This window comes from Trachurus japonicus, chromosome 15, assembly GCF_045865225.1.
Source record: "Trachurus japonicus isolate A0001 chromosome 15, Traja_1.0".
Taxonomy (NCBI): domain Eukaryota; kingdom Metazoa; phylum Chordata; class Actinopteri; order Carangiformes; family Carangidae; genus Trachurus; species Trachurus japonicus.
In genome coordinates this window covers 28,726,090-28,745,800 of record NC_140921.1, presented here as the reverse complement: position 1 = coordinate 28,745,800, position 19,711 = coordinate 28,726,090, and the positions used below count along the sequence as shown (strand labels likewise).

The 19,711-nt window shown below is 43.0% G+C and overlaps 1 protein-coding gene across 17 annotated transcripts in view; it reads right to left on the bottom strand.

The window, feature by feature from the left end:
- ltbp1 (latent transforming growth factor beta binding protein 1) overlaps positions 1-19,711 on the bottom strand; it is a 198,190-nt gene that overhangs the window by 64,959 nt on the left and 113,520 nt on the right. For all 17 annotated transcript variants that reach the window (XM_085800895.1, XM_085800894.1, XM_085800897.1 and 14 more), the window contains exons 6-8: positions 8,492-8,698; positions 5,322-5,623; positions 4,006-4,108 (exon numbers count right to left, since the gene is read on the bottom strand). In XM_085800895.1, the coding sequence (XP_085657021.1) occupies positions 4,006-4,108; positions 5,322-5,623; positions 8,492-8,698 (612 nt within the window). The remainder of the gene's footprint in view (positions 1-4,005; positions 4,109-5,321; positions 5,624-8,491; positions 8,699-19,711) is intronic.

Sequence of the window (19,711 nt, the reverse complement as noted above, 5' to 3'; positions counted from 1 at the left end):
ACTGATGAAGCAGTTATACAGTTATTCACCCTGCTGTTCCTCACACCAGTAAAACTGATGCTGTTTTGTCCGCAAAGAAGTTCAGCCTCCGAGTGCAGTTTGAAACAGTGGCTCATTGTGCAGCTTTTTCATGATACATTCACAGTCATGTAAATCCATTTCTAAATCTGAAGTATTTATTGATGGATTAATATTTAATTTATAAACTCTTTTTTTTCAGTGCAAAACGATGATCTCTTTTTAAATCTTATGAAAACATGAAATGAATGAACATGTTTATTGCATTTCCAGTGACACCCTGGTGCTCCATAATACAGAGGTATGACGTATCAACACTTGACCAGCTGAACTGATTCAGTATGAATGTGTGTGGGTGTAAATCCACAGCCTCTCTCTACCTGCTGATATGTAAACCACACAGTGTGAGGAGGTCTCAGCTGCAGGCTGGAGACCTGGTGGGGAGGTGGTACCCAGGCACCTGAAAGCTGATTGATATTTGGCTCAACAGGAAACAACAGAGCTTTGTTTGTCTAATGGATAAAAAGCAGTTTATTTACCAGCTACCAGTGGCTCCATGGCACAGAGGTTCACACTGGAAACTCTGTGCCATGGAGCGGTGGGCGCACGTTGTGAAACTCAAGTGAACTGAATTCAGTGTGAAGAAAGAAAACACTCCTGTGGGTCAGACTCCCACTGAAACATCATTGTAATGGTGTTTGTGTGGAATGAGCTAGAAAGCTGCTGTGACTGATGACTAATATAGAATGAATCACTGAAGATCAGCTCTGATAAAAAAAAGTTTGAAAAGGAGTTAGGTACATTACTCCGCTTATATCACCTTAATATCACCTCAACAGAGATTTACCTTTAGATTTAACTTTTGTAATTCTGGTAATATTTAACTTTGTAATTTTTGTAATATTTAATTTGTAATTCATTTTACGTTGTTGTATTGTATTATTCTGCTATAATATTCTTCACCTTTGTACACTGGAGCGCTGTGACAAAAGAATTACCCGCAAGGGATTAATAACGTTTATTCTATTCTATTCTATTCTTATTACACAGTTCACGAGTGAAATAATTAATTTGAGACATAGGGCCCTAGTTTGCTGGCGCAGCGCAGGTGGCGCAAGGTAACGCAGCCGGTCTAATGCAAGTTTCGACCAGCGCAGCCTAGCGCAAAGTCAGATTGGAAGATTGGCAGATCGCGCTGCGCTGAGATAGGCGTGGCCGCGCAGCAGGGGGAGGCGTCACAGATTCAGCTTGGTGCAGTGGAAGTTTCGTCCGAAAATGTCCCGCCGAGGTTGCGCTGAAAGCTCGCCACCTCCAACCAGGTCTAATCTCAGCGCAGCGCGAAGCGCAGCAGGTGCAGTGGAAGTTTGGCTGACTGACCTGCAGTGCACACACGTCACCAAGACCTCACAGGCAGATCTCCACAGTTCCAGACACATTTCAATGCAATAAATATCCACAATAACCACTATTTAATGCAACTAACGGAATCAACACGTGAATTTATATCTATATAGATTGTCCCGTCACATCTGACGTCAGATCAAAGCAGAGATCAAAGGCTGTGGCACGCGTAATGGAAACTCCACCTGAATTAACACAGCAGGGACGAACTGGCACTGAAAAGCAGCTGTGGATGTCCCAAAAGCAGGACTGAGGGTGGATGACTGCATGTCGCTGCCGTGTTGAGATACCACTCTGCCCTTGTGATGATCGCTGTATTTATTTATTTACTTATTAATTCATTAGCGGAGAGCGACCGCATCACGCAGCCGTAATGAAAAACAAAACACAAATCATCATCTCTCTTAGCCCACCACAACAGCCTCGGTATCAGATAGTCAGTATATAGCCTACTACAGTATACTCAGCATCTCTATCACAGAAAAAAAAGAGAAAAAAAGAGACGGACAGAGAGAGAGAGAGAGAAAGAGAGAGAGAGGGAGAGAGAGAGGGAGAGAGAGAGAGCGTGTCCTTTACATGGCGTGTGTTTATGTTGTGATTAGTGTAGCCTACACCTCTCATCTTATACACAGAGTTTGAATAAATGTGAGTTTCTTTATTAGTTTATTAGTTGTTGTTTCTTAGATTGCGTATAGGGGTTCTCAGTGTATCAGATCAATCCTGGTTAAGTATATTAGTAAACTCATTATTGGTCACTCTGAGCTCGGACCTCCGGACCAAAACAGCTGTTTCCTCCTGGGAGAGGTTCGGCCTCTGGCGTCGCTGTTTCCTCCGTCCATGTCCAAGTATAAAATGACAAACTTGCAGCGCGCATCACCCGCCGCGCAGTTAAAGGTGAGGAGAGGAGCTCCTTTGATTGGTGAAGATCTGACTCGGCTGTGTCAAACCCACTCCACGCCTTTCTCTCCTCCTCCTGTCTCCCTCCCGCCCTCTCTCCTCCCTCTTTGCCGTTTGCGCCGGTGGGAGGGACGAGGGGAGGGATTGCGCTGGTCTAAGTCTGACTGCGCGGCCCACCAATCTTGCGAAATGGACCTGGGCCCCACCCCGTTGGCGTGGCGAAGCTGCGCTGATCACAGACTTCACCTGGTCGACGAAACTAGAGCCCATAATGTTGATCAAAATACACCTTCTCTCGATTTATAAATTGCATCATTTAGTGAATCTGCAAGTCCGCTCACTTCTCTGCTGTTTTGCTAACCCTCCTCCCGGTCGTGTGCATTGTTTTCAACGAAGCCTTTGATAATTAATCCGTGGATCGATGGATTATCATATACATGTTACAATGTGTGTAATTGTGTAGTCCTGTCTGTCATAAACAAGAGAATGTGCGTTTGTGTGTGACTGTGGTATACGCTCATTATATCACAGTTAACAACCAATCAGATTATCAAATTTCACCTTTCTGTTTTGTAATATCCCTTTACCTCCTCTGCCTCACACACACACACACAGTGTTTTCAAAAGACCATTGGAACTAAATACTACACACTGTGTGTCACAGAGGGTGATGAGATCTTAACAGTTTGTTTCTATAATAACCCTCCTTCAGTGCACTTTGAAGACATTTATCAGCCAAACACTCGTCTGACTGTAATGATGTGTAATCACTTAATCATCAATTACGGTACGATGATGCTTAAAGGGATATTCCAGCGTAAATTTAACCCATGTTCTAACACACCGTGACACAGAGTAAGACGTTTTCCGACCCCTAGCTTCTCTAGTTGTAGCAACTTCAACCAAGACCACACGATAGCAATACACTGCGGTCGATTCCTCCACCAGCCAACCGCCATCAAAAAAGCCGCTCATAGCCACAAATAATACTCAAAACAGCACCAAACTTCATCAACAGTACAATTAGTGTCCCAGCACATAAGACGAGGCATCAAACATCTGTTAGCTTTGCCTGAAAAGAGACGAAAACACAACTCACCCACTCTCCTCCAGCCGCTTGCTACAGTAGTTGTGGGGTAGCCCTGACGAATCAATTACCGAATGCATCCTATCTGTTTCCCCTCTCTGTTTTTAACAATAAATTAGAGAGTGTTGACAGGGAAATGAACGGAGTTGAGCTGCTCAAACTATCACAGTCAGTAAAGCGTGCTGCATTTTTGGAACTAAGCGTTACTGGACTCTTTTGTACTGCACTCGGTAATCGACTCGTCAGCGCTTCCCCACAACTAGCAAGCAGCTGGAGGAGAGTGGGTAAGCTGTGTTTTCATCTCTTTTCAGGCAAAGCTAGCAGGTGTTTGATACCTCAGATCATGTGCTGGGACACTATTTGTGTGCTGTTCTGAGTATTATTTGTGTCTATGAGTTGCTTTTTTGATGGCAGTTGGTTGGTGGAGGAATCAACAGTAACCGTAATATCCCTTTAACATTATTTGCCAAACTTCTGAAGATCTAGGTTAACGCAGAACCTCACTGAAGGGGAGACTGATACAAGGGATGGATGTAATAAGAACTACAAAGACAAAAGTTGACAGCTGCACAGTGGTGTCCACTAAGACAAAGGGTACTTACATGGTTTCTTTGGACACTTCTGGCACTTGTGAAAACCCCAGGACGTCCCGATGGTTCCACAGCACTGCTCCTGCTTAGTGAGACCTGGCAGAGCCTTCCCACACTATTACATTTAACAAAAGGAGGGATGAGTTTATCAGTTAGTACATTGGAATCCGATGAAGGTAGCATGCTGATCTTAAAGGGATACGCCACCATTTTTTTTTCCTTGTCTTGCCTCGCTCCTGAGTCCATGACCAGCAGATAGACACCATCCTTTCGACTGTGCGTGCAGTAACAAGGGAGATACGGGCAGAGCTGGTGCACCGCTAATTAGCTTAGCTCAAACGCTGGAAGTGCATAGGTAGTGTTAGCCTGCCTCCACCTAAAGTCATCAGAGAAACTCTTCAGCGGCTCTAAACGGAAACCGGCGGGCCGATCTTGGTCTCAGAGCTGACAAAACTCTCCGGTAAGGCATCTTGAACGGTCAAATACCGGTAACCGGTCAAAACGGAGGGTTCAAGCAAAGATGGTTTATTTTGGTTCAAGCTAGCTACATCGAGGGTAGGTTAGCTTCCTATTTCAAAGTAAAAGCACAAATTCTATCGTTATGGTTTTCTGTATTTTGTGAAAGTAACCGGAAGTGCGTTGGTCACAACCGCTAGCTTGAGTAGCGAATTCGTCTGAACAAAATTGTAAACAGCTGATATTTAGACAAACTAACGACACACTGCTGATCTGAACGGCTACTTTCTCGCGTACAAATGTTTGAAATGTCGATAAAGTGATATATTTACAGAGTTTAGAGCTAAAATGAAATCAGCTTCTGACTGCTGATTTCGGCTCGGGTAGGAGGCAGGCTAACACCACCTATGCACTTCCAGTGTTTGAGCTAAGCTAATTAGCGGTGTGCCAGCTCTGCCCCTATCTCCCTTGTTACTGCACGCACAGTCGAAAGGATGGTGTCCATCTGCTGGTCATGGACTCGGGAGTGAGGCAAGACACGAAAAAGAAAATGTTGGCGTATCCCTTTAAGCAGAGATATTATTCACCATGTTCTCAAGCTTAGTTTTCCAAATTAACATTTACTAATGAGCACGTACAGCCCAGGCCTATAGGATGTTAAAATGTGTGATGAACTACAAAATAAGAATTCAGCGGACGCTGCATTGATCATGTCACACGTGTGAGTCACTTATTCTGAAAAACAGATGGTGAGAAATGCTGATAGTGGAAATCATGTGACCAGTATCTATTCTATTCTTCATTTCACTGAGCAGTATTCAGATTGTCTTTCTGTTGTCCTGTTGCTGAGCTAACACAGAGCCCAGAGGTACCTGACTGCCCGTGGTCTCCTGGAAGCAGCGGCCCAGTGCGTTCTTGGAGGTGACGGGCTGGTACTGAGGAACCTGGTAGGTGTGCTGGCCGGGGTAGACGATGTTGTAGCCGTGGTGCTGGATCTTCTGGCTGCTCTCTGTGTGGTGGTAGGTGTAGCTGGTGGACGAGGAGGAGCCCGTCTGCGGATTCTTCAGCTGCTGTCCGTTGTTGTGGTAGTTGTCCAGCTGAGACACCTGGTGGACCTGGACCGAGGCCTCCGGAGGATGTTTGATGTGGATGTTGACAATGCTGGGGCTGTACACTGAAGACACACAGGGCAACACACAGTGTATTAAAATATATCAATCAATCAATCCAACTTTATTTATAGAGCACTTTTCTTGCACAATGTGCTTTATATAAAACCATAGATAATTAAAGCAGAAGTAAGCGATCCGGTCGTTTTGGCTAATTTCTTGTCAGCCGATGGAGTTAGCAGTCCCCGCCCTCGTCCCTACGTCACCACATTCACGTGCATCCCTTGGCTGCACACACAGAGAGGAACCGCCCCTTTATGCCGTTCTCTCTCCTCATTGGATAAAGGTTGTAGGATACAAGGAAAGTTTTCTCCTCGGCTTACAGCAGAGCAGAGTGACTGACAGACCCATGTTTCGGACCAAACACTCTATGTAAGTGATTGCTGTCGGAAGATTTTTTTTTTTAATTAAAAGGGCCAATACACATTAATGAAAATTCGTACGTGTGCACAAATGTAAATGCGAGTTAGCAACTTGCTAATTTGCATCCGTATAATTATTTACGACTTATATTAACACAAACATTCCGCTTACTTCTGCTTTAAATACCCCCCCCTTATCCCACACACACTCATGCACACACACACATACTCGTCCAGACTCAACAACAGTTAAAAACATTGAGAAACTAAAAACGCTGAGGAGACGCAATCTAATAGTCAACAATTATAAGTGAGGAAACACCAGTGGATACAAGTAAGATAAGAATAAATGAGTAAAAAAGTAGAAATAAATGAGTAAATAACTGTTTAGGTCATAAAAGGATAAAGAAAATAGCATAATATTATCATAAAAAATAAATAAATATATAGAGGCAATGAAATGGTGAGACTGCGATGCTGGTTAATATTGATAAAATGCCTTGCTTATGGTTAACATCAAATGAACTGATTATTTGAGACAAGCTTTTATTCCTTCATAACATGTTCCAGACCTTCAGAATCTAGTTGGAACCTAATCAACAATCAAAAATAATCTCTCAGGATCTGACTGGACTGGATCCACCAGAGGCATTACAGAAACTAATGTTGAACTGTTTTACCAGGGTTTGGTCGTGGAAGCTGAGGAAGATTTTTACTAGACAGGAAGAACCTTAACCAGAACTCCACACATGAGAAGGACTCCCCAGCTTCTGGTTGGACACTGACAAGGAGCTTTTGGAGCTTTAAGGAGCTACACCACCACCCTCAGCTCCACGTTTTACCCTCCTGTATCTGCTGGCTCAGTGATGGAGTGACTGCTTGTGTTATTATGTTGATAATAAAGTTAAAACAAACAAAAAAAGGTTGCTTGGAGTGACCTGATACCACATGGGTGGAAATTTCCTAAGCAGCGAGTCCCAGGGTCAGACTGTCTGCTGCTCTCTCCAAGTTTCCTGTCTGTCCTTATTGTGTCCAAAACACAAAAGAAGTGAGGGATGAAGTAAAAAGAGGACATTTTAAAATAAATAAATAAAATAAAATCTGGAAATTTTAATAAATCACTTCAATAACATTGAATCATCTGATTGGAGTTGAGGTGGTTTTAAGGCTCAGTCTCTGTGGACCTTCACAGTGTTAATATAGGAGCTGCTTTGTAATCACACCGCACATGGACATGAAATGAAAGAGTGAGACACTCTGATTGTTTGTCTAATGAAAAAGGTTGACTTTGCAATGATGCTTTAAGATGTAATGAGGACGTTTCTGTTCAGTCACAGTCTCTTGTTACAATGAACAGCTCTATTGTAGGAAACAGGCTTTTCTCTTACCAGCGTCGTTTTAGCCCATTTACCACTAATTACCTCCACTTTACTTTACATGAGTCCCGACTCCCGACCACCCTCCGCTCCGGAGCCGCACTTTGTTCTTCGCAGTTGTGTATGCGGCCTTTATAATGAGTGACTTGAGGCAAATGGGCTGAAACGTGCCTCCGATAAGCGGGAGGAAAGTTTTTACTCTTTTTACCGTTTCCACGCTCATTTTCCATCGGTGCCACAGAAGCTTTGGCGGTATCTCCGGCGCCGTGTCACCTTCTACTCACCGGTATGGCTGTGCAATACTGCAAAATATGGTATCGATCCAATACCAAGTAAATACATGGCCAGTATTGCCGATACCAATACCGATACTTTTTACTACTACCATCTCTATATCTTTTTGTAGGTAGCATATCTATTTTTCAGTTCCAGTGAAATAATTGTTTGTTTGTTTATTTTCACATATCAAAAAGTTAAAAAAGATATAATATATAAAATCCAAGACAATGTGAAGGGGAAATGCCAAAAAAACAACCCTCCAGGGGCTTGTAGGGTGGCATTCTCCAACTACAATTCTAAGCTAATGAGCATACATTTGTGAGGTACAAAAACCGTTCATACATAATAAATACAAACATGATTTAACATTGTACAATGCAATACAAAAATGTATTTAGTTTTATTTCAACTGGCTGAATATATTCCCTATGTGACTGTCTGAATAGTCTATTAATCAGTCTGCTAAATTACTGTGATGGCCAATTACACTGAAAAATATTATTAGCCTTTCTAATGCTGGAGATGACTAAATCTTACTTTCACTTCACTCTAAGCTACCTGGACAAATATATCCAAATGGCGCTCCTCTTCATGCAGCCACAGCAGTGCGCTGCTCGCCTCGCAGTGAGTGAGTGAGTGTAGCATTGGAGGGGGAGGGGGGAGGGGAGCATGAGTGAAGTGAGAGAAGAGCGGTGTTGTATGGCCAGTCGGTCACTCTGTAAATGCCTGGAGTTGTACAGTAGGGAAACTGAAACTTAAGAATCGATCTCATCACACAAGTATCGATCGATACCCAATACCAACATTAGTATCGATACTATCGATATTTTAAATCGATCCGCCCACCCCTACTCACCGGTGCCCTGGCCGTTGTTGTAGGTCAGCGGCAGCGTGTGCGTGGAGTGGACCTGAGTCTGGCTGTAGCCGCCCGCCGCCTGCTGGTGCTGCTGGTGTCCGTTGTGGACCGGCATCTGGCAGAACTTCCCGGTGAAGTTGGGAGGACACTGACACTTGTCCCTGGCGCTGCACTTGCCGCCGTTCATGCACGGAAGGTGACACACCACTGAGAGACGGCCACACACACACAAACACACACAGAGAGGGAGAGAGACAGAGAGATGAAGGACATGACATCATCAACAAATCTGAGTGTATCTGCACTTTTCAACACAGCTGTTCACAATCACTGCGTGTGTTTTATATGCACACTAATAAAACGATTATTGTCTGGAGTTTTCCGATTATTTAAGTGGTCACGTAAACAGCAAAAACCAGTAAGTGGTAACACATTAAAGGGATGTATCAAAATTTTGGAAAATTCGCCTATTGCCATTATCCCTATAGTCATAGCGGTAGGTTCGTTAACTTTAATTGTCGGTGCAAGCTGTTTTTAGATTGGCGGGGCAGAGGCGCAAGCTGCTCAGAGCTACACTATGGAGGCATGTGGTATTTCTGGGTTTCCTCCATCAAACTCATCAAATACACAATCCAAAAACTCCAAAACGCTCTGGTGGACAAGTTGTGAGCTGCACATTCACCACGCTATGAGATAATAACGTATACAACACATGAAGCAAATACTCAGAACTACTTGCGCTTTTGAAGTCACTCTGCCGAGCAGCCGTGTCTGGAATGTAGTTCGGGCGCATTTGCCTCGAAAACAACTCAGTCTCGTAACGTTCCGTTATTATTTCATAGCATGGTCAGGTGACACCTAGGTTTTTGCAGAATAATCTGTTTTCCCAGTGCATGTGTGCAGCTGTATTCAATTAATTTCATTCTATTACTACATTGTCGTGGTACTACAGTCTCGGGGTACCATGGCCACAAAGCTGGAGCAGGGCAGAGGTGACAGACCACCCTCATTACTTCACACGGCTTTACAAACCATCAGCAGGACTTCCTGAAGTTGTCCTTCAACCCTGATTCTAAATGAATTTACTGCACAAAATAAATCAGCTTTTGACATTTGTAATACACTGAATTCTACTTTTTTCAATAGAAAAATCACCATTCAAAGAACTGCTTCCAATTGGCTGAGCTTCACCCCTTTAGAAAATGTTTTTCTTTGGAAGAGTTCAGCAGTTAAAAGGATGTTTTACTTGAGGAATTGCTCTTTCCAACAATAATGTTAACAAATGAGCCGTGTTTTCCACTTTTTTTTTGGTGGGTAGTAACTGACTGTTGCCATGTTACATGGGCCAGGGTGGTGTCTATGTTCTGGTGAAACAGAACATCTTATCTTATCTTTGCTCATGGATCAGTCTGGTGTTAGTCAGCATCAACTGATCTATGAGCGAAGATTAGACTGGAACAACTACAGAGCCGTCATATCTTTGTCATACAGACTTCACTGTTATCATCTGATTAATGTTGGCTGTGAGGACCTTTAATTTGAATTCCTAATTTCCTCCCTTCACTCCCTGTTTGTTACCAGACCAGTATTTCTCTGAGTCATCACTGAGATCTGTGTTTGTGGTTGGATGCCTCGACCACACTACAGTTGTATATACATAATACTAACCATTTGTATGAAATTTGGCCATAACAGCTGAGTGAAGTGTTTTGTGAGCTCACACTAACCTTGACCTTTCACCTTTGATCAGTTCATCCTCGAGTCACAGTGAACGTTTGTTCCAAAGTTAAGGAATTACCTTGAGGAGTGTGCTTCGGGTTGCATTCACAAGGCAAAATCATGATTCAACCACCAAACTCTAATCAAGCTCAAGTGAATGTTTGTGCCAAATATGAAGTAGTTCCATTGAGGCATTACTGGGATTTCTTGTCCACAAGAATGGGACGGATGGAAGTATTAATGGACCTATACAGCTCAAAAACAATATGCCTCCATCTGTGGACAAGGACTCAACTCAAAGAGAGCTGCCGTAGACCTGATGGTTTCACAGTGATACAGTGAGGGATTGGACCTGTGGCTGAGAATTTCCAGTACTTTATTCCATGGCAAGTTTTAGAGTAAAAAAGGGAAACGAAGCAGCAGCCTGCAATCCACCTTTTTCTGAACGTCAAAAACGTAGCCTGTTTTGCCGGTTTTGCTCTTCCGGTGGAATTTTATGTTTACGTTTCCATGGTTTCGGTAGTTGCGGTAAATGCATGGATTTCTTTTTTTTTTTTTTTTAATGAAAACCTGTAAAACGCATGGTTGTTAAAAGCCAGCGTAAATAGATCCATGCGTTTACTATGACAACGACTGAAAACCATGGAAACATAAACGTACAATTCCACCAAACCGGCAAAACCGGAAGCTGGTTTTGACCATAGATGATGTTCGGAAACTTGTGGATAGAAAGGGAAACCCAGGAGACTTGAGCTCTCCGATAACTTTGACCAAGGTATCAGACAAGATATTTAATATTTACACACTGTGATAGTTTCCAAAGGGGGGGGATACTAGGTACTAACTATGCAAGGGGAACAAATATGCAAAGCCGCCAATGTGCGTTCCCAGCAGGGACAGTTTTTCGTCAAGCAATCTCTTCCCAGCAAGACACCGGCTCTGCATTTACCTCTAAAACAACTCAGTCTCATAACGTTCAGTTATCATCTCATAGCGTGGTGAATGTGCAGGTCACAACTTGTCCACCAGAGCGTTTTGGAGATGTTGAATTGTGTATTTGATGAGTTTGATGAGGGAAACCAAGAAATTCCATTAGCCTCCGTAGCATAGCTGAGCAGCTTGTGTCTCTGCTCCGCCGTTCTAAAAACAGTTTGCACCAACAATTAAAGGTAACAAACCTACTCCTAAAACTATAGGGATTATGGCAATGAACCAATTTGCCAAAATGTTGAACTATCCCTTTAACTCTTTCGCGACCATTGACGAACAGCTGTGCGGCTGTCGCTACACCGTGTTGCCAACTTGGTGACTTTCTCGCTAAATCTGGCGACTTTCCAAACCCTCTTGGCGACTTTTTATTTGTCAAAAGCGACTAGCGACAAATCTAGCCGCTTTTTCCGGTGCTGTTACAAACATTTCTGGTTTGGAGACTCGGATGTGAAAGCCCGTTATCTCTGCTGTTTTCACCAGCCGGCCGCCCCCGCCCCGAAGCACTCCGCTGCGGCCAGAGACCCACACCGCTGCACTCCACGCTGCCACCCCCCCCCCCCCCCCCCCAGATTTGCCTACAAAAACACTTATTTAGCCGTAGAAATGATTTGGGAGACATGCCACACTGCAGAGTACCGGTAAAATGAGCCGATTGCCACTTGACACAAAAGTGCATTTTTCTCTGAAACTAGAGCGGTAGCTCCATTTTTGGAGAAACCCAGCTCTCTTCTTCTCCTTCGTACTCACGAACGAAACGGCGGAAAAACTTGCAGTTTTCCGAGGAGCACGTTGGAAAGTCACTCTTCAACCACATGAAAACCGTTTGTTTCTTGGTGATGTACAGAGTTCGGTTCGACATAAGAAAAAAGGTAAACAAATAGCCAAAAACATGCAGTCCAGAGCGGATGTGATGAGCAATTAGTGTGGTCGCGAAAGAGTTAAGGGTTAGACATTCCCAAAGTCATTGGGAAAAGCGACAACCAGACTCTGCAGTCCATGTACGAGCAAACTGTTTTTAGGCAAGCCCTGAGGATAGTGAATGACCCCTCCCACATCCTTCACTCAGAGTTTGACCTCCGACCCTCAGGTAGACGATACAGAGTCCCTCGCTGTAAACTCAACCGTTTTAGGAATTCTTTTATCCCAACTTCCATCAAATTTCTTAACGAGTCTGTGCAATAATTCTTACAGTGCTCTTACCATGGTGAATTTATGAGGTGTATGTGCTATGTTGTGGGATGTGTGCAATATGTGTTATGTTATGGAATATGTGCAATATGTGCTATGTTATGGGACATGTGCAATGCTGTTATGTCTTATGTCTGCTGGATTGATATGGCTGAGGTGTATTGTTTTTTTGTTTTGTTTTTGTCATTGTGGCCATCAAGGCATTTATGGAGCAGCTGCAGTGTCCAAGACAAATTTCCCTGAACGGGACAATAAAGTTTATCGTATTGTATTATCGTATCGTATCGTACATTTTGACCAGGGGTTCCCAAACTTTTGCATGCCACTGTAGCTTTAGCTCTTGTGAAACTGCAGCCTTGATGTCTGAGAGAGAGAGAGAGATCATGTGACCAAGACTAAACAGACAACATTGAGATGAGGAGAAGCCACAGGAAGGGCTGGGAGAGGCAGACTGTGTGAGATCAGCTCTATTTTCTCTAACATCATGTATGAGGGCTCAGCGGTAAAGATCAGCTCCCTCCTCAGGAAGTCACTGTCGACAGAACAACTGATTTTATACACATGGCAAACGTCTAAAGCCTAAAGTCTGGCACGGGTCCATGTTGTAAGTATGACGATCCAGTCTGTACGTTCCTGGGCTTTAATGGATGATAAAGAGGCTGAGAACCACCCAACATGAAGAGCAGGGTGGTGGACCAGGTGTTAACCCTCATATAAATCCTGCTGCTCCCACACACACCACAGCATACTGCAACACAACAGGTGTCAGGCACACACACACATTTGCCTGCAGTCTACAGCGCTCTTTAAACCAGACGGTGTGGACAAAGCAGAGACAGTGTGGAGCTGATGTAGAGGAGCGGGACACAGAGAGTTCACTGTTCTGTGTCCAAAAAAGCCTAAACTCTCACTGATGATGTAAACATGTAGCTACACCCCCACCTTCAAGTCATCATCGTGGGGCTTCCAGCAAATCATCCATTACACCAGCAGCATGAATTATTCCACTGAAATCCTTCATTCAGTTGAGCAACATGGAGTGTTATGAGTCAAGCCTTTTTTCCACTTGGCTAAGAAAACAGCCTGTCTGTAAAAACTCATTCATACAGACTCATCAGGATCTGCACATGCTTTGTCTGTTCACCTAGACCTATACATATAGGAATATAGAAGAGTACAGGTGTATTCTAATACCTAAACCAAAAAAAAGCCAGTTTATGGTAAAGCCAGCAAGAGAAAATTCATCCCTAAGGGGAAAGTTGCTTCTGTGCTTTCTGGCTAAATTGTCAAGCATAGATAAACAGTAACTATACATAGAGCAGTGCTGTTGTATTGTTTTGGTATATTTTGTTTAATCGGTGCACAATAGGCCTACCAGGGTTGTGAAATAGTTTAAAAGACAATTTTCATTTCCGTTACACATGGTTGTGGCCATAAAATGCATAATGTGACAACTTACCCCGGGATGGGGCAACTTGTCACAAATTACCATTTAACATTCTACATCAGTGATCATCAACTTGCGACCCCGTGGGCCGAATCGGTCCCGCCAAAGCTTCCAATCTGGGCTGCGACTGAATTCCGAAATTGTGAGGATCAAAAAGAAAATATCTTGTGGTCCCCGCTATTAAAGCAACTATAGGTCGACCAGGTCCCAATAAGCCAAAAGTGGGACAAGGGGTATGTTTGTGAGGGACAAAGTGGGACACAGCCCCCCGCACCGACAACTGCCTTTTTTACGACATGTAAAAGCTTCAAAATTCACAAGTAGGGTATTTACTGGCGTCACATGTTTTATGTCGTAGAACAAAACCTGAAACTCACTTAAAGGGATAGTTCACCCAAAATTGAAATTTCACTCATTATCTACTCACCCTCATGTCGACTAAGGGCTGGGAGAAAGACACACCAAAAAACGTTTAAAATTTTTTTTATAAGACTTATTTAATTTTTTTCGGGACAATTTCGCATTTCGGGGCACATATGAGCAGCATGGAGGTATTTGGATGTTTTTTGGTGTGTCTTTTTGTTATGAAGACAGTTGGTATCCATTTGCAACCGTTATATGGACATGCACTGCTACGCCGAGACCCCCTGTAACTCAGAGAAGCCACAGAGGACTCTGAAACTTCTCCCAGCCCTTAGTCCACATGAGGGTGACTAGATAATGAGTGAAATTTCAATTTTGGGTGAATTATCCATTTACGCCACAGACCTTATTTGAGGTATTTTACCAAAATCACATTCAAAAAAACGTATTGACTTTTAGACGAGGGAACCAGAAGTGCTAAAAATGCTAACAGGGTTTACTGACAGACTCTACAAACAGAGCCCAGAGTGCGGGCATATCGGCAGTGCAGGCACTTCCTCACATTGCTGGGGGGGATGTTGATGTTGTGCTGGACAACCAATTATGTGGGACATGGTCTCAATTTGCATGACGCTTGAAAAGAGACAGAAATGCATGAAATCACACGCAAAGCGGGACATCTGGTCAACCCTAAAGCAACTGATTAAATAACCAAAATAACTTTATCAGAAACAGGTTATCATGAGTAGCTTGATGCTCTGTGCATGAATGTTGATGATTTTCATTGTTTTGTCCATAACCTCACGTTGAAACCAGTGATGAGCAGAACACCAACAAATATCCAGTTAAAATATCTCTATCACTCCTGGTGTCTGACTGTGGTACAGGTGATAGGAGCCTGACTGACAAAGGCTAAAAATGCCTTAAAATATTGAAACAATAAATATCAAAAACTAAATTATAAGCCAAAATGTGAATTTCATTTCATTTTATTTGAATGTCCGACCCCCAAGGTGTCTGTCGAGAAAAATACCCACCCTAATACAGTTGGTGAGAGAAAAGTCAGAATCTAAAGATCATCCATTTGGCCACTAGGATTTATTATTCAGTTTAATATGGAAACTGAGTCACAATGACGTTCTGAGACCAAGAAACTGAAGTGAAAGCAAAAAAGTGTGACCAGATTCCCTGCTCTCTTCTACATGAAAGAAAAATACAAGTAGAGAAAGTTGAATCATTAGAATAATAATTCAGAGGAGAAAAGGAACTGAGCAAGAGAGCAGAATACATTCATACGTTTATACAGTTACAAATAAACACAAAAAAGCAGAGACAATTTACTTGTAGTGCATTCCATAATGGGGTGTTTGGTGAAACGACTTTAATGTATTTTTAATAACAAGAAATTCAATATGGGTTGTCGGTAGCAAGGAATTGTGGGACAGCATTTCCTTTCCTAAAGGAAGGTCCTGTGTTTGCAGGGGAGGGTAAACTAGGAAGCACTGAAGCTCCTTTCCTTGTCACCTGGCTCTTGATGCTGTTTAGACACTTCTTAAGAGAAATTGTATTTTCAACTCCAGCCCCACACATTCAAGGGTCTGTGTCACAGGTATCAAACATTATGTTACTTATAACAAATAAAATCTACTTGTATGGTATCCTGACATATGGGTGGAGATCCTTCACTTTTCACCTTAACTCAGCACTTTCAGGTGTCCTGGGTCCAGTATAAAGACCTTGTCACAGCAGAAACTGAAGAAGCAACAGGTCATCTATACCAGGGGTTCTCAACTAGTCTCACTCTGGGCTCCACATTTTCCCATGGTCATTGAGTCGCGACCCACTGAATAGAATTCAAACCAAGATTTTTTTTTTAAAGCCTTTAAAAACGTATTTTGCTCTTTATTGAGCAAAGTGCATTTCAGAGCACATGAATGAAACTGAGGAGTTACCATGACAACTGCATGTACAGAAGTGAATAAAAAAATATCAAACTGCACAAAATGGAGACCAACAAAACGATATATTTGACCTCTAATGCATCTCTGCATTCAGAGCATATTCACAAAAGTGAATAAATATCAAATTGCACAAAATAAAGACCCACAAAACAAAACAAGATTCACTGCATTCGGGCCACATTAATAAGAAAGTGATATCTTTGCATTCAGAGCAAATAATAAGAAACTGAGGAGGACCATTACAACTGCATGTGTTCACGTGACGTGTGCCTGTCAATATATGTTATTTTTCAAAATAAAAGACATGTCCAACATCAGATGTGCATTAAATATTATTTACTTTTTTGACCAGCTGTCCGCGACCCATCCAGAACGGGTCCGCGACCCACTTTTGGGTTGAGAACCACTGATCTATACTACACTAAACATGAAGAGGTCATATCATGTCAGTGCTGAGCAGTCACATCGACTGTAGGACCTTATGTTTTCAGGTTAATTCAGTCAACTGACAAAGAGTTTACAGTTAGCAAGCTTGTTAGTTAGCAGTTAGCGAGCTTGTTAGCTTGGTTGCACAGTTGATCAACTTGTGAAAACTATGGATTGACCACATCACATTCATCCTAAAGCTGTGGATGATGTTGATCTGCTGCCTTCTCCTGTCTGACCTTCAGTTGTAGCATCTTTTCAGGACAATAATATAATTACAAACTGCCTCTGCAAAGCACCACATTCCATTCTATGGCGAGGCTGAAAAGCTAAACCTGTCAGTCAGTGTCAGTCTGTACCAGGAACCTCCACACTGAAAAATGAAGCCAACACTCAGATGTTAAAAAGAAACTATGCAACAGTTTCACCATTATTAAGTTTAAATTATTCATTTATTAAACCGCTTCAGAGTAGGAGTGCTGGTCAAATTAATTTGTACTGTAACTTGTTGGAGGCTCTCTGCCTTCCATCGAGCGTCTCTTGGCTGAAAATATGACACATACGACTACTACAAATATACACATCGTAACACGTATATATAACGTTATCCATCACTCCAAGGATTACTTTATCATCAGCCTCACTGAAAATAAATGCACATGACTGGGGAGGGGGTTAGCAGAACAGCAAAAAAGCAACAGGACTTGCATAGTTCCCGTTTAAAATCTGCAGTCCCTCTCATGACCACTTGAGGCTGGCTCCAACAGTGAGTCAGTCCCTCCACACTCTACATAACTCACCTGTTTACTTTTTTATTAAGAGTTAGGGTTTTGTAGAATCAAGGTGTGGCCTCTTTGAGTGACAGGTGGGTGAGCACCACAAACCAGCTTACACCAAAGCCTCAGCTCCAAACACACTCCACCCTGGCCATTTTTGGATTAGCTGGAGGTTGTGGGCGGAGTCAGACAACAGTGGACCGTGAGCTTTAAAATCCCTCTTCAGAAACCTGTGGATGACGTCAATCTACAGTATATTTACAGTCTGTGGCAATGTCCACTGGATAACTTTTGCACCTTTTCATTCACAGTGAACCCTCAGAGCCGGGTTTACTGTCCTCACAGCTCTACACTGAGACACTCAACTAAAGGAAAAATTCAGATTCTGGTTGCTGCACAAGATGACACATATACTGTGCACAGAAGTTATTGCATATTAAATGAAATGCACGGGAGACGGAATGCCAAGCGACATAAAGTGCTACACCTGTCTTTTCCTTCAAGTCCTCCTCCCCTTCCCCTCCGCGTTCGACTCGCCTCCCAAGCCTCCTCCAAATTCTATTTGATTTAACCCAACTGTAAATGATTTGAAACCGTCTGGACTGCAACTGACACAAACGAGCTGGCAGCCGCAGGCGTCTTTAATAAAGGAAGCGGGAGCCGAGGGCCAGAAAGCTCTCAGCACTTGGCGAGTTGCTGTACTCACCTGGGAGAAAATATGCCAGAAGAGCTGGAAAAACACCACTTAAATCCTCTCTCCAGAGGCCAATGCCGGCCAAATGGGATACACACACAACAGCCTGAATCATTCCAGTTTCAAAATCATCCTCATAAAGGAACCGGGTCATTCCATGAATATTTTCTGTTATCACCAAACTATCGGCGACTGACCCCGGTAGTTTTCACCTCACATCTGCCAAGAAGTAGATTTTCTACCGAGCTCCGCCCAACTAACCTCTTCACGAGTGAAAACTGTGTCAAAGCAAAAGTAGAACTTGGGATATAGATGCACATGCTCCAGGAGAAGGACTGCTTCAAGACAACACTCAAATGTGTTTTAATATGTGGTAGAAGCAGCAGCTGGTTGTAGTGGTTACACTGCTGCTTCCAGCTAAAGGCTAAAATACTCACATTGTTAGAACAACACTTACTTTATTTTAGCATAATAGGGGATCAGTGAATGTCATCATCGCTGGACAGAAGAGTAGTAATATGACAGTAGATTATGACCTAATGGTGGAATTACATTTTTTTTTCCCCCCAAAAAAAACTTTATTGTATTGATCAAAATACATACAAATCTCTCGAAGGGAACATACATAAAACAAAATCTACAAGGCTTCATTTACATTCATAATAATAATAATACAAACTAATTAGAAAAAACATTCGACCAGATGCGTGTGCATTGCCTCTCCGCTCCGGCAGTGGAGCCAATCTGCCGAGTCCGCCTAGAGTACGCGGAGCCCGCTCCGCGTAAAGTCCACCGTTACCATACCAACGAGCTAACGTGTCCTTTTTAGTTCAAAATCTCCTCGCCCGTTGTCAATAAACACACATGCAACCGAACTACACAGCTGTTAGATGATTGGCTGTTTGCCTGTCACTCATAGCATCCAGGATGTTTCAATGTCCAACATTCTTGATTTTTACACAACTGACTTGTATCATCATACAGACATGTCTTGTGTAGCAACATAGAAAATTGAGGATATGATGCATTGAATTGCATCGAGATGCATCGTATAATTGTATCCAACCGAATCGTAGACTGGTGAATCGTAATCAAATCGAATCGTGAGGCCACACGCAGAGCTTCTATTTTTGCCGGACATCGGAGCAAGACGCAGCAATTCAGCACAGAGCAAATCTGGCGGGACAGGAAGTCGTGCACAGACACAAAATAAAACATCCGGTTAGTCCGGTGGGTCCTCGTACTTCCCGTTGTCCAGCGGAGCCCAAACGCTGCGCATCACAAACGCAGTCTCGGTGGGAGTTGACGGACAGTGCAGCCGTTCTAACAGGTGGTTTGTAGGTGACATCACACTGACTTCCTGCAGACAGGAGCAGGAAGTGTTTTGCCGGCAGGACAGCGGTTGGAAAATGCCCAAGTTTTACGCTGTCTACGGCTGTACAAGCCCGTTGACCCAGAAATTTAAGTGTCAGAAGAGCGACATAAAAGATGCTGTATCTCCATTTCTAGAAAACAAGCGGGGATTTTGATGAAAACTGGCCACTGTTTAGCTTGGGATTGCTCAGGAACGGAAGCATGTAGAAATTAACGGTTTGTCCCCATTGGAAGCAGAAAGTTTCACTTTTCAGACAAATATGTGTCCATAGCTATAACATA